This window comes from Triticum dicoccoides, chromosome 3B (assembly GCF_002162155.2).
Source record: "Triticum dicoccoides isolate Atlit2015 ecotype Zavitan chromosome 3B, WEW_v2.0, whole genome shotgun sequence".
In the NCBI taxonomy this organism is placed as follows: Eukaryota; Viridiplantae; Streptophyta; class Magnoliopsida; order Poales; family Poaceae; genus Triticum; species Triticum dicoccoides.
Genome location: NC_041385.1, coordinates 853,127,650 through 853,141,245, shown reverse-complemented (window position 1 = coordinate 853,141,245; position 13,596 = coordinate 853,127,650). Strand labels below are relative to the sequence as shown.

At 47.2% G+C, this 13,596-nt stretch overlaps 1 protein-coding gene across 1 annotated transcript; it reads left to right on the top strand.

The window, feature by feature from the left end:
* The first annotated feature begins 4,652 nt into the window (after positions 1–4,652).
* Positions 4,653–6,791, top strand: LOC119280318. The gene is made up of 2 exons (XM_037561209.1): positions 4,653–5,873; positions 6,135–6,791. Exons 1-2 carry the CDS (start codon positions 4,653–4,655, stop codon positions 6,510–6,512), a joined length of 1,599 nt encoding a protein of 532 aa, XP_037417106.1. The 3' UTR covers positions 6,513–6,791.
* The last annotated feature ends 6,805 nt before the right edge of the window (positions 6,792–13,596 follow it).

Genomic DNA, 13,596 nt, shown 5'->3' with positions numbered 1-13,596 from the left:
GCTACGCGGTGGCATTGCCTAAGTGGGATAAGTCTGAGCAAGAGATGGAGGATGCAGGGGTCACTCCGGTTACCCGGCACTGGCCCCCCAGGTGCAGAACTTGGTTCTATGCGCACGGGGGAGCGTTGGACCCGAGTTTCGCGGAAGGCAAGTCTAAAAGGAGCCGAACAAAAGATAATTGATGCAATAGATGAAGCTCGAAGGTAGGTGTTCATGCCCAACAAAGAGAACGACGAGCTTATGCGCGCCCTGCGAAAACCTGAACACCCGGGAAGAACATGAGGCATGGGCGTTATTCCCTGGTATGAGGGATTTTCAGAACGGAACGAGGACTACAGGAGCCGTGCAAGAAGGAAGATGGAGGAGGAGAAGAAAAGGAAGCTGGAGGAGGAGCAGAGGAAGCAGGACGCAGAACGCCTTCAAGGCCTAGAAGCAAGGCACGCGGACCTGGCACTCAAATTCCAGCAGCAGCAACAGCAGATCGACTCACTTAGCCAGGAAAGGGGGTCTCAGCAGCGGCAGCAGCAAGCGGATGATCGTCCAACATTGGATAGCACCGTCCCATCCATGCCGAGAAGCAGCGTTGGTTCTGCCCCGAGCGACACACTGCTGGATAAATACCCTGTGGATGACATCATAGAGAACACTAACTGCAAGCCACACTCCAAAATGAAGAACATATCCATGAAGGTGGCGGACGGTGTTGCTTTTCCAGTTACCCCCGAAGCAACCTACCATTGCATCCCAATTCTAGAGGGCTATGCTCGTGTCATGGATGATGAAGTGGTGGACCCATATTCGGGGCTAACGCTTGACATTCCTGGAGGTGAAGACGAGCGCACACTCGGAGAGGCCATACATCGTATCATCCTATGGAGAAAGGATTGCATAATCTTTCGAAGTCCACCGACACCGCGTCGCCTGCCGACTCCTCGAAGTCCGCCGCCGAGTCAGCAGACTCCCGCTCCTCCAAGTCCACGAACGCGTGAGACGACTCCTCCTCGAAGTCCGCCACCTCCGTCAAGTCCCCGAATGCGTGAGCTGACTCCTTCGGTTTCAAGCCCGGCACAGCGTCATGCCACTTCTCCGGTTGCAAGTCCGGCACCGTGTCAGGCCACACCTCCTGCTTCAAGTCCGGCACATCGTCAGGCCACTTCTCCTGGTCCAACTCCATCTCAGCCGTCTCTGCCGTCTCAGCAATCGCAGAAGAGACATACCGCAACTTTGGTGCGTAGCGGTACGAGTCGAGGTAGTTCAGGAAGTACAGGCGAAGGCAAGCTATATAAATATGGTCCAAGCCTCGCTCCTCTTCCTCAGAGGCCTTACGACATGACTAAGGAGCAAAACACAGCCATAGTGCAAGCCCAAGTGGACGCCCATTTTGGACCGAAACCGGCACCGCCACCAAAGGAGAAAGTGCCTGAGAAAGTAATTGACCACTTCATTCGTATGGCTAGAGAACCAGCTCCCAAGCCTGTTGACTCGGACTATGAGCGCCAAATCAGGAAGGCACATCGAGCACGACTACAGAAGGAAGCGAGCTCAAGCTCGAGCCAACAAGCAGCTGGCAAAAAATGCGGGAAAACCGTTCCCCAGTTGGGAGAACAGACGGCGCAAGCGACCCCCTCGCTTGTTGTGCCAACAACACATGAGAGGAGTAGTACGCGCGCCAAATATTATTGTGGGCAAACCGTTAACGTTCCCCAGCATGGCGATGTGGTAATAACAGAGGATCATATAATGCAGGCTCAAATGCTCAATATCTCTGTTGGACAACTCCTCGAAATCGAGCCTATGCCTATGCTTAAAGAATCGGAAATAGCATGGCAATATGTACGGGGCAAACTTTGGTCCATCCAGACAAGGTCAAAGACCTCCCAACGAGAATGTATCAATTGCATCAATGGTACATGAACATTACCAAGATTTCCAATCGAGAGTCCCTCATGGTGAATGTCAAGCATGAGCATTATTACCATGAGAAAGCTCTGACCATTGAGTATCCAGAACTATTTCAGTTATTTAATCAAGACGCACTCGACAAGTCTATCGTCAGTTGCTATTGTCTGTAAGTGATTTCTTTCTGTAATTTAAGTCTCAAGCTAGTTATGTAGTGATAATTTTGATCAATCATTACATGTAATTATCCTCACTATATTCCTTTTCTATGGTATTATATGCAGGATGAAGATGTATGAAATAAAAAAAGCTGGACACTATGGCGTTGGGTTCATTGACCCAAATACCATTAATCAGGACATATGGGAGATTGAACATTGTCAAGCTGCTGTAAAGGAAAGCATGCTAGAGTTCTTGAAGCGCCTCAATACCAATGAAGATATACTACTTCCTTACAACTTCCCGTGAGTCACACTGTCTTGTATTACAAATTCTGTTTTTGCTTACTAGCTAGCTAGATGTTAATAATTAAGTGTATACGGTTTACGGTAGTTGATTAATTTTATGCACATGCCCGCTTAATTAAGACATGCAAACGTGTGCGTATGCAGTTGGCACTGGGTCTTGTTAGACACTAAAGTTGAGGAAGGAAAAGTTGAATTACTGGACTCACTAACTAAAGAAGATAAAGACTACATCATCGTGAAGGGGATAATCAACAGGTAATTTCAATCATTATTAACTATTAGTTCCTGATATGAACTATTTAATAACCCTTTATTAATTTTCTTTGCTGGCGGGCAGGGCATGGGCAAAGTTCATCAAGGTGACTCTAGGCACGTGGCCAAAAAAGTTGTTTTGGCATCGACCCAAGGTAAGTAATTAAGTAGTACTAGCTAGCTACCATCTCTTTAATTCTTGTTTCAATATCATTAATTAATTATTATGCTTGATTAATCATTATCTGATTCAATTCCATTCTCGTAAAGGCCCTGAGGCAGGCGAAAGGAAATAATCTGTGTGCATACTACGTTTGCGAGAACATTCGCATGATGACGTGCGGAAGGAGCAGATCTGATAGACAGGACTGGGTACGTTTTTGTCAGAACACTATTCACACCATTATCAATATTTAGTCACACAACTAACACACATGCATATTGATCTCCTTCTTGACAGTTCAGATCGGTGCGGGATAAGCTCCTACCATCGGACCGCATACAAGCACTTCAAGAGGAAATAGCCGGATTTTTGCTCGACCAGGTCATAGATCCGAAAGGAGAATACTATTATCCGCTACCGCCCCCATGAACCACTTGTCATCGTGCTCCGAAGGCACCAAGGCAACATGTAGGAGAAATTGTATATGTATATACATGTGTATGTATGAATAGTTAATGGTGTTGAATGTGAGACATTCGATGATATATATTATATATATATGCGGTTCTACGTACGAGAAAATCTATTTAATATATATGCATAACGTGTACAATTTGTAGTATCGTGAAATACCAGCAAACAAAAAAGAATTAAATGGAAAATAGAGCCAAATTGAAAACACAAAATAAAAGCAAAAATAAAAAAAAAACACCTAAACATTTAGTACCAGTTGGTGTTACCAACCGGTACTAATGTCCTATACGCACACGGGCCTGGCTCGTGCCACGTGTTTGCACTAGAGCGCCGGTTCGTGACGAATCGATACTAAAGGAGAGGGGGGCTTTAGTCCCCACTCTTTAGTGCCGGTTCGCCAACCGGCACTAAAGACCGCCACGAACCGGCACTAAAACCCGGTTCTGCACTAGTGTCACCAGGGGCGATATTGCTGTTTGGTGTGCCGGGGCTCCACCATTGGTCAGCCTCCATGACGGCCAGGATCTTACCATCACCGTGGTATGTGACAGACGACAAAACAGGTTGAGGAGGTGGCCAGTCCCGGTAGCGAAACTAATAGTAGGCCTCCCGGCTTGCGGCGTGCGGTATCTTCATCCCGGCTTGCGGCGTGTACCGCAGGTCAGGACAGTAGGCCTCCGAAACTCCACCTATTTGAGTCCTGTACGGAAGAAGGGTGATAAGGTTTTTGGAAAGCGCTCAGCGTGGCTACTGATTGCTTCATCACGGACGACCCGGACACCGACGACTACTTCCCCAACGATGACTTCTTCCCCGGCGTCGACAACCTCTTCGACAACATGACTAAAGAGGACACCAACTCCAAGACCGGTACTTCTGCCGTTGCTCCGTACGTCTTCGTGACCTCTCTTTTTAAGATCATGCTACAGTTTATTGCTCTAGTTTTTCTTGTTCTACCCTCTGTTCTACATGTGTTATGTTTTAGTTCACATGTACAAATGCTATTTCCCTTCACTCTGCTAGACTACATGACTTGTTTCATCTCTATTATATTAGTCATATTTTATCTAGCACTTCTGTTAATAAAATTATATGGTAAATTGCTCATATTTCTAACATTGTATTCGTTCCGATATAAACTCAGAAATTGAACGCAACAGATTCAAGCTCAAAATAGAAAAAATTTGAAAAAAAAAAGAAAAAAAACTCCAACAACCAAAGCATGAGAGCCCGCAGTACAAGCCTTAAAAGGTGGGTTCCTGGCCTGGGTCAAACTAATGGGCGATTATGTAACGTGGCGAACTGACCCATCACGTCTCCGGCTCCAACTACCGCTCGAAGTTGTAGGCTGCTCAAATAAAAGTGCCTCATCACGTCTGCTCCCGGATCACGCCGCCATGCCCGCAGGAGGTTGGTCTGATCTCCCGCCGGATCTGGCCCGCGAGATCTCCCGCCGCCTGCAGCACGACGCCGTCGACTTAGTCCGCTTCCACGCCGTGTGCAAGCCATGGCGGGACTCCCGGACGACAACGGCGACCGACCAGTTTCTGCCCTGGCTCGTCACCGCGGTGAAGGAGGACGAGACGCGCCTGGAGATGAGATGCGTCCTCTCGGGGACCAACTACCGCTCGCAGCCGCTGCTATCCGAGCCGGCCCGGTGGAACTGGGTGACCGGCTCCGGCGGCACCGCTCTCCGGTTCCTGACCATCGAACGCCTCCGCCCTAGTCTCCATGACCCTCTCATCGGATCAGCCGAACACCTGCCTCTACTCCCGCAATCCGTCGGCCGGTGGGGGGAGGAGATCGACCCCCACGGCGTCATCAACGGCAACGGTGCAACCCTTCTCTACAGCATCTCCACCACCGGCGACATGGTTGGGCACAGGCCCACAGCCAGGTTCACAGCGGCTCTACTTCGCCCCGGCGACGCAGAGTGGACAATCCTCGAGAGGATCCTCGAGCATAAGTATGAGCATCGGTTCGGGACCTGGTCACTTCGTCAGCCTGTTTTGACGTCTGTCACATACCACGATGGTAAGATCCTGGTCGTCATGAAGGATGACCAACCGTGGCGCCTCGCCACACCAAACTGCAATATCACCTGCGATGAGCTTGTCAAGAGCCAGGGGCCGCCGGCGGTGCAGGTGTGGTTTGCCGAATCCACCTGCAATTACAGCTACGTCCTTGAGTCCCGTGGCGAGATTCTACGGCTGTCAATCAACACCTGGGAATATAACAGGTATCTCAAGGGGACAAACCCCTACCTTCTCAAAGTCAAGGTGTCACTGCAGGCACTCGAGGGGCAACTATTGTCAGAATCGTCACCACTGGAGAAGATGAGATGGGTGAGAAGGGATGGCCGTAGTCTGGCCGATCGCGTGCTTTTCCTCGGTATGTGCCATAGCTTTGTTGTGGATGCGGGGCGGGTTCCCAACGTCCATGGCGGGTGTGCCTACTTCGTTTACCACAATGATAATGCCTTTACATATGGCAAGCGTGCCGTGTTCCGGTGCAACCTCATCAATGGGAGGACAGAGCTTGTACAGCGGCTGCCTCAATGTTGGGACTACAGAATGTGCCTGTGGTTCAACCCCGAGTCCGTCAATACTCCTCCCAAGGTAAATATATATACATTGCTAAAAAGAGTTCGAATTTCTAAAGCCGGATTTCTCTTATAATGAAATGTCCTATTATTATGTACTATTGATCTAATGGTGGCATCAACCTATTACACCGTACACGAGCTTAACCCGGAACACTGCATAAGCCTTCTCAAAATTACTTTTTGATAACAAAAATCCATATGTGTTCATCTTATCATCACATCAAGCCGATGGAACCGTACATTTGCTAATATGCCATTCATTTTGCTCCGCCAGGAAATCAGTGAGGGGCCACCGATGCAGCAACAGCAGATAGCACCAACAATTTCTAGTCCTCCAAGGCACACCATTCACATTGAGAGACATCGTGTGCCCAGGTTTAGGGTGCTGGTGCGCAATCTTCCTCTCACGGTGAACAGCACACAACTACGATTCTTCTTCGGCGAGCACGGTAAAGTGTCCAGTGCTGAGGTGATTTTCTATAAGAAGACCAGGGCCTCACAGGGTATTGGCCATGTGACCATAGAGACAACACATTCCCATCAGGAAGATGCTCTTGCTGCTCTCAATGAACTGGTTTTGGATGGATGTTGTCTCAAGGTTACCTTGATCAAGGAGGATCAGCCACCACAACGTCAGCATAAGCGCAGATAGATCTAAAAATATGGATTTCATTTTCAATCATTATAAAAGTGAATATACATGGATTGCGCATGTTTGTCTGTGTTGCTGCTCCAAGATCTCTTGCCTTCGTATTTTTCAGTGTAGTGAGGTTAGTACTCCTATGTCATAAGTAAACTTTTAAATTTGACTACGAATAATTATTTATATTGGAAAATTTAAAAACCATATGTACAGATTTCTTTTAGTACTAGGATTATATTGATTTTATAAATATGTTAGCAAGAACGGATTTGCTAATTTTGATGTGAATGTTAATTAGTTAGAGCATATCTAACCCTGAACCGTATGTTCCTTTTGCTCCAATATTCATGTTTTGAGAAGCAGTGGGGATCGCCTTGCGAATGTGCTGTCGCCCGTTTGCATTGTTTCGTCGGCCTTTTTTCAGTTTCGTTTGAGTCGCGTGGGCTGTGTGGGTCACACGGGCGTGTCGTAAATCTCCTGAGGATTTTGACTTCCTCCCGCATTACATTCCCCAATCCTTCTCCACCGAGGCATTAGTAGAGAATCCCTTATAGGATTTTGTTAGTAGCTGCGTCCACCATGAAAAGGACGCTGTAAGTACTTAGCCTAGAGCTGCAGCGTCTAGGAAAAAAATGGAACGCTGTTGCTTATCTTGTACTTGCGGCGTGCAGTAAATATGAATGCTGCTAGTTTGCCAGACCTAGGCAGCCCCTCGGCCAGACCAAATTCGGGGCGTTCGACAAGCACACACGCTGCTAATGTAAGTACCGTCTAGCAGCGTGCGGTGTTTTGTGCATGCCGCTAATGCGGCCCGCGGGTCACAAGTGTGGGCCCCACGCGTGGAGATATAAACGCCACATTTTTGGGATAAATTACAAGGAGCGTATGAAAACTTGACTTTTGAATGAAGAATTTTCATTATAGCTTCAATCATGTGGACGGCCATGCCACCGCCGTCGTTGCTCCTCCTTGACCAAGGTAAACTCGAGGCTGCATCCATCTAAGAACAATCCGTTGAGAGCTACTTGGTGGGCATGCATCTAGAGCTTCTTCTTGGCTAATGTTAGGCTCGTTGTCTTGTGGTAGATCAATTGCAGCTGAGACGTCTCAACATGGTAAGTTGCGGACCAACACTTTGAAACTAGGCTCGTTATGTCTCAACATGGTAACCGACTGTTGTTTCTTCAGTTCTTGAGCCATCAGTAACATCTTAGTGATTTCCTATGAAAATCAAAATCAATGCTAATTTGTTAGCGCTTCGCCGGTTAACAAGCTCAATGTGGCACTCGGCAAATATGGCCCTCGGCCTGTTCGCCTGGCCCCACATGTCAGGAGCTGACACGTGTCAGCCACCTACTGGCTGTCTTTGCCGAGAAGTGCACTCGGCAAAGTAGGCCCTCGGCCTGCTCCCCTGGTCCCACGTTTCAGGAACCGCCGTCACCGTCTGCTATCCGTTAACTACTTTATTTTGCCGAGTGGTACTCTTTGACTCTCGGCAAAGTCTTTGCCGAGTGCCCGTGTTCTGACTCTCGGCAAACTCCTGTTTGCTGAAGAGGTGTACGCCGGGTGGCTTTTGCCGAGGGTGACACTCGGCAAAGGCTTTGCCAGCGGTTTTCGGCTCTTTGCTGAGTGTCCGTGGCACGCGGCGTATCCCAGAATTCCAGTAGTGATTGTATTGTTTAGAAAGATCAATTTCCGTTTATTGTTACCGTGTACCCGAATTGGAGCAATAGCAGGATGGGGGACAAGCCACATGCATTTCTTATCTTCCCATCCTGGAGGCAGCCGCTCGACAAACTCATTCAAGCAGCCTACCACGAGGTTGTACAAGAACTCACCAAATTGTTCATGCCGCAACATCTTATTCTTCTAGTAGATGAAATAAGCACACCCACCGTGGCCTCCCAGCAGTGAGGCGTCTACGGCGAAGCTATTGGGTGACCCTAGGAAAAGCACACGACCAGCCAAGCTAGGACCTGTTGAGAATATGAGCAAATTACTACGAGAATTAATCTGAATTAACAGAAGATAAATCATGACTACAATAGCAGAGATTGAACTAATCATGCAAGCTAGCATGGTAGATGAACAGATTCACATCTAGGACACATACTAGAAACATGAATTCTACCATGATCTCGAACAGGAAAGATAGAATCACATACGGTGCAGCGGGAGCAGCACCGCCGGCGTTGACGTTGTCGCCCATGTCGTCGAGGATGAGGTTGCCGAGGTCGGGGAAGAATTCGTCGTTCGCGAAGTCGTCGCTGCCAGCAGTCGCGCGAGTGCGCTCCCCAAAAACCTGATCGCCCCTCTCCCGTACAGGATCACGATAGGCGGGGTTCCGGAGGCCTGCTGTCCCTTCTCCCAGTGCACGCCGAAAGGAGGGATGGAGAAGACTTGCTTGGCGGCGCAATGATCTGGAGCGGTGGTGAGAAACCATACGAAGCGGCGGCGGCTAGGGTAGACGTCTGCCTGACTATATAGTGCGGGCCAGGTAGGTCGTGGGAGTAACCCCACGTCCGAGTCGTCACGATCCAAAAGAATCGGAAACTGTTCAGTAATTAACGTGTCCGCTAATTATTAATTAATGACTCATTAATTTTTCCCGAGCAGCAAAAATATAGACAACGTGCATAGCTCTGTCCTCGGCTCGGCTCAATCCCGCAACCCGCGGCGCGTCGTGATGAGTCGTGGCGAGGCGTGGCGTGGCGTGGCGAGGCGAGCGAGGAGGAGGAGCGCGCGTGTAGGTCTCCTCTTCTCATGCTCATACAAGTTGTAGGAGAGCTCACCTTATAAAGAGGTGCAACTCTCTCTCAACTTATGAGGTGGGACTAAACTTTAGCCTCACTCACTCCACTCACATGTGTGCATGAATGGGCCAAGAGAATTTCAGAATTTTAGTTGGGCTTTGGGCCAAAAGCGCACTAGCAAATTCCAACAATCCCCCACAAAGTCTCATTGGCACATTTCACCATTTGGTTCCAAAACATTGTTTATATACCGGTGCTTAGTGGAGACTGTGAAGTTGAACTTCCACTTAGAGATTTATGCTACACTAGATCACAACTTGAATAGTGGACTATGCCTTGAACTACAAGTTTTCCGCGAGACTAGTTTCACACAAATTCTTGACCGATACTTGGCTGCCGCAAGGCTTCCCCGCGGGTTGAGCGTATACGTCGTACTCCAGGGCCATTCATGAATTTATTGGAGAGCACCCACTTCTCACAGACTGCGACGTTAACAGTCAAATTCATATAGGTGTGTTCCTCAAGAGATGCTCTGCAGAGAAACATCTCTGCTTACTCAAATAGGCCACTTAGAACACATTCAGATAGATATCAACCTGCCATGCAGATCAGGAGAGTATTGCATCTTTACGGAGTGGGATAATTAAAACAAGGATACTCTCCTCTCAGCTGACCAACAGCTTGTCTCGCACTTCTACTTCACGGGATCTCCGATCACATAGAGTGGGTTACCACTATGGACAACTCATGCGGTGGGTCTCAAACCCATCTCCATCGATGCATTATCTATCAAATTACGTGATAGACCCTTTGTGAAGGGATCTGCCAAGTTTTTCGACGTTTGGATATAATCCAACGTAATAACTCCGGAGTTTCTCAGTTTCCTGACAGATTTTAATCTCCTCTTCACATGCCTTGAGGACTTCATATTGTGCTTAGAACTGTTTATCTTGACGATCACAGTTTGATTATCACAGTTCATTAGGATAGGGGGTATTAGTTTTTCAACCATAGGTAAGTCCATCAATAGCTCACGAAGCCACTCTGCTTCAACAGTGGCAATGTCTAATGCTGTGAGTTCTGCTTCCATAGTTGACCTCGTTAAGATGGTCTGCTTGCAAGACTTCCAGGAAACAGCGCCACCACCAAGTGTAAAACCATAACCACTTGTGGCCTTAACCTCATCAGCATCAGATATCCGGTTCGAGTCACTATAACCCTCCAGTACCCTTGGATACCCGGTGTAGTGAATCCCATAGCTCGCAGTGCCCTTCAAGTAGCGCATAACTCTCTCAAGCGCACGCCAATGATCATCTCCCGGTTTTGACACAAACCGACTCAGCTTGCTCACAGCAAAAGAGATGTCAGGCCTCGTGGCACTCGCCAAATACATAAGCGAGCCAATAATCTGAGAATACCTCAGTTGATCTCTAGCAATCCGTCGATTCTTTCGAAGCAACACACTAGCATCATATGGAGTTGGAGAATGCGTGCAGTCGCTATACCCAAAAGGACTCAAGACCTTTTCCACATAGTGAGACTGAAGCAGTGTGATCCCACCATTCTCATCTCTCAACAGCTTGATGTTTAAGATAACATCAGCTACTCCTAGATCCTTCATCTCAAAACAGCAAGATAAGAAATCTTTAACCTCCTTGGTTAAATCAAGTTTGGTTCCAAATATCAATATGTCGTCGACATACAGACAAAGAATAACTCCTTCGCCCCCACCATGGCGATAGTAGACACACTTGTCACCATCTTTTACTACAAGCCGACAGCAGTTAATGTTCTTTCGAACTTCTCATGCCACTCCTTAGGAGCTTGTTTAAGGCCATATAAAGACTTTAATAACTTGCACACCTTTCCTTCTTGACCAGGTACTACAAAACCATCTGGCTGATCCATGTAAATTTCCTCCTTCAACTCTCCATTGAAGAAAGCCATCTTAGCGTCCATTTGATGAACAAGAAGACCATGTGAGGCAGCCAGTGATAGTAGCACCCGAATTGTGGTCAGTCTAGCCACGGGTGAGTAAGTATCAAAGAAGTCTTCACCTTCTTTCTGGGTATAACCCTTAGCCACAAGCCGTGCCTTGTACTTTTCAATCGTACCATCAGGTCTAAGCTTCTTCTTGAACACCCACTTACACCCTACAGGTTTGCATCCATAAGGACGGTCAGTGATCTCCCAGGTTCCGTTAGCTAAGATGGAATCCATCTCGCTACGAACAACTTCCTTCCAGTAGTCAGCATCAGGAGATGCATAGGCTTCTGAAATAGTCCTGGGTGTGTCATCCACAAGGTATACAATGAAATCATCACCAAAGGCTTTCAGTCCTCTGGCTCTTACTCCTTATAGGAGTTTCATTGTCACCCTCAACAGGATTCTCAACGTGTTCCATCGCAATGGTGGGTTCAGGAATTACAGTGAGTTCCTCACTAGATGGAATAGGTATCTCCTGATTTGATGAACTTGACATATCCTTCATTGGAAATATGTCCTCAAAGAAAGTTGCATCATTAGACTCCATAATCGTACCAACATGCATGTCGGATACCTCAGATTTTATTATCAAAAATCTATAGCCAATGCTATGAAAAGCATAGGCCAGAAGAACACAATCCACGGTTTTTGGTCCAAGCTTGTGCTTCTTGGGAATTGGTATATTGACTTTCGCCAAACAACCCCAAGAACGTAGGTAAGAGAGTTTCAACCTTTTCCTTTCCCATTCCTCAAATGGAGTCATGGTCTTATGCTTTGTGGGAACTCGGTTTAGGACATGACACGCGGTCATTAGGGCCTCCCCCCACCATTCCTTGGAAAGACCCGATGTGTCTAACATGGCGTTAACCAAATCAGTCAGAGTTCGGTTCTTTCTTTCGGCCACCCCATTAGACTGAGGTGAGTAGGGAGGCGTCCTCTCATGGATTATACCATGTTCCGCAGAAAACAGATCAAATTCATTGGAAAAATACTCTCCACAATGATCGGACATAAGCCGTTTAATTTTTCGATCAAGTTGGTTCTCTACCTCAGCTTTATAGTTTTGAAGAAAGTTAAAGCCTCATCTTTTGATTTCAGAAGATACACATAGCAATATCTAGTGGAGTCATCAATAAACGTCATGAAATATCTCTATCCACCTTTTGTCAACACGCCATTCATCTCATAAAGATCAGAATGTATAAGCTCTAGTGGCACCAAGTCTCTTGCCTCTGCAGTCTTATGGGACTTGCGAGGTTGTTTAGCTTGCACACATACTTGGCACTTAGAGCCTTTGACAGTAGAGATTTTCGGAATTAAATTCATATTGGCTAGCCGCGTCATGCAACCAAAGTTAATATGACAAAGTCGTGAATGCCAAATATCCGACTCATTATTGTGGCAAACATTATTAATCACTTTAGTGCAAATATCTGACAAAGATAGGCGGAACACGCCTCCGCACTCGTAGCCTTTTCCAACAAATTGTCCACACTTGGAAATTACAACTTTATTGGACTCAAAAACCAACTTAAAACCATCTCGACATAAACGGGAACCGCTAACGAGATTTTTATTGATGGATGGCACATGATGAACGTTCTTCAGACGCACGGTCTTCCCCGAAGTAAACTTCAGATCGACTGTACCAACACCTCGAACGATGGCATGTGACCCGTTCCCCATCAGCACGGGAGAAGTCCCTGTGGCCTGGTAAGAAGAAAACATGGAGGCGTCAGCACAAACATGTACATTGGCACCGGTGTCAATTAACCAATCAGGGGATTGAAATACTGAAAGGATGGTAGGAAAAATACCGTACCTTGATTCCTTCATATCAGTATCACCGATGACAACATTAGCGGACTTGCCGCCCTTCTCATGTTCGCGCTCCTCATAGCGGTTAGGACACTTCGGGGCCAAGTGATTAGGATGACCGCAGACATGGCAAAGTCCCTTCCCCTTCTTATGAGAATTCTTCTTGAAGTTGGTAGAATGTGATGGCTTGTTCTTTGTATCAAACTTACCTTTCCCCTGAGTTTTGTTCTTGTTGTTTTTGAACTTATTGGGCTGGAAGTTCTTCTTCTGTACCATGTGGGCACTAGAAGCTCCCTCGGCAACTCGAGCACGTGTGTCCTTTCCTCTCGCCTTCTCTTCAACATCAAGAGTACCAATGAGATCCGCAACGGAAAACTCCTGTCTCTTGTGTTTTAGTGAAGTAGCAAAATTGTTCCACGAAGGTGGAAGCTTGGCAATAATGCCTCCGGCAACAAATTTGTCCGGCAACACACACTTGAAGTGCTCAAGTTCTTTTGCGAGCGACTGTATCTCATGAGCCTGCTGTACATCAGAGC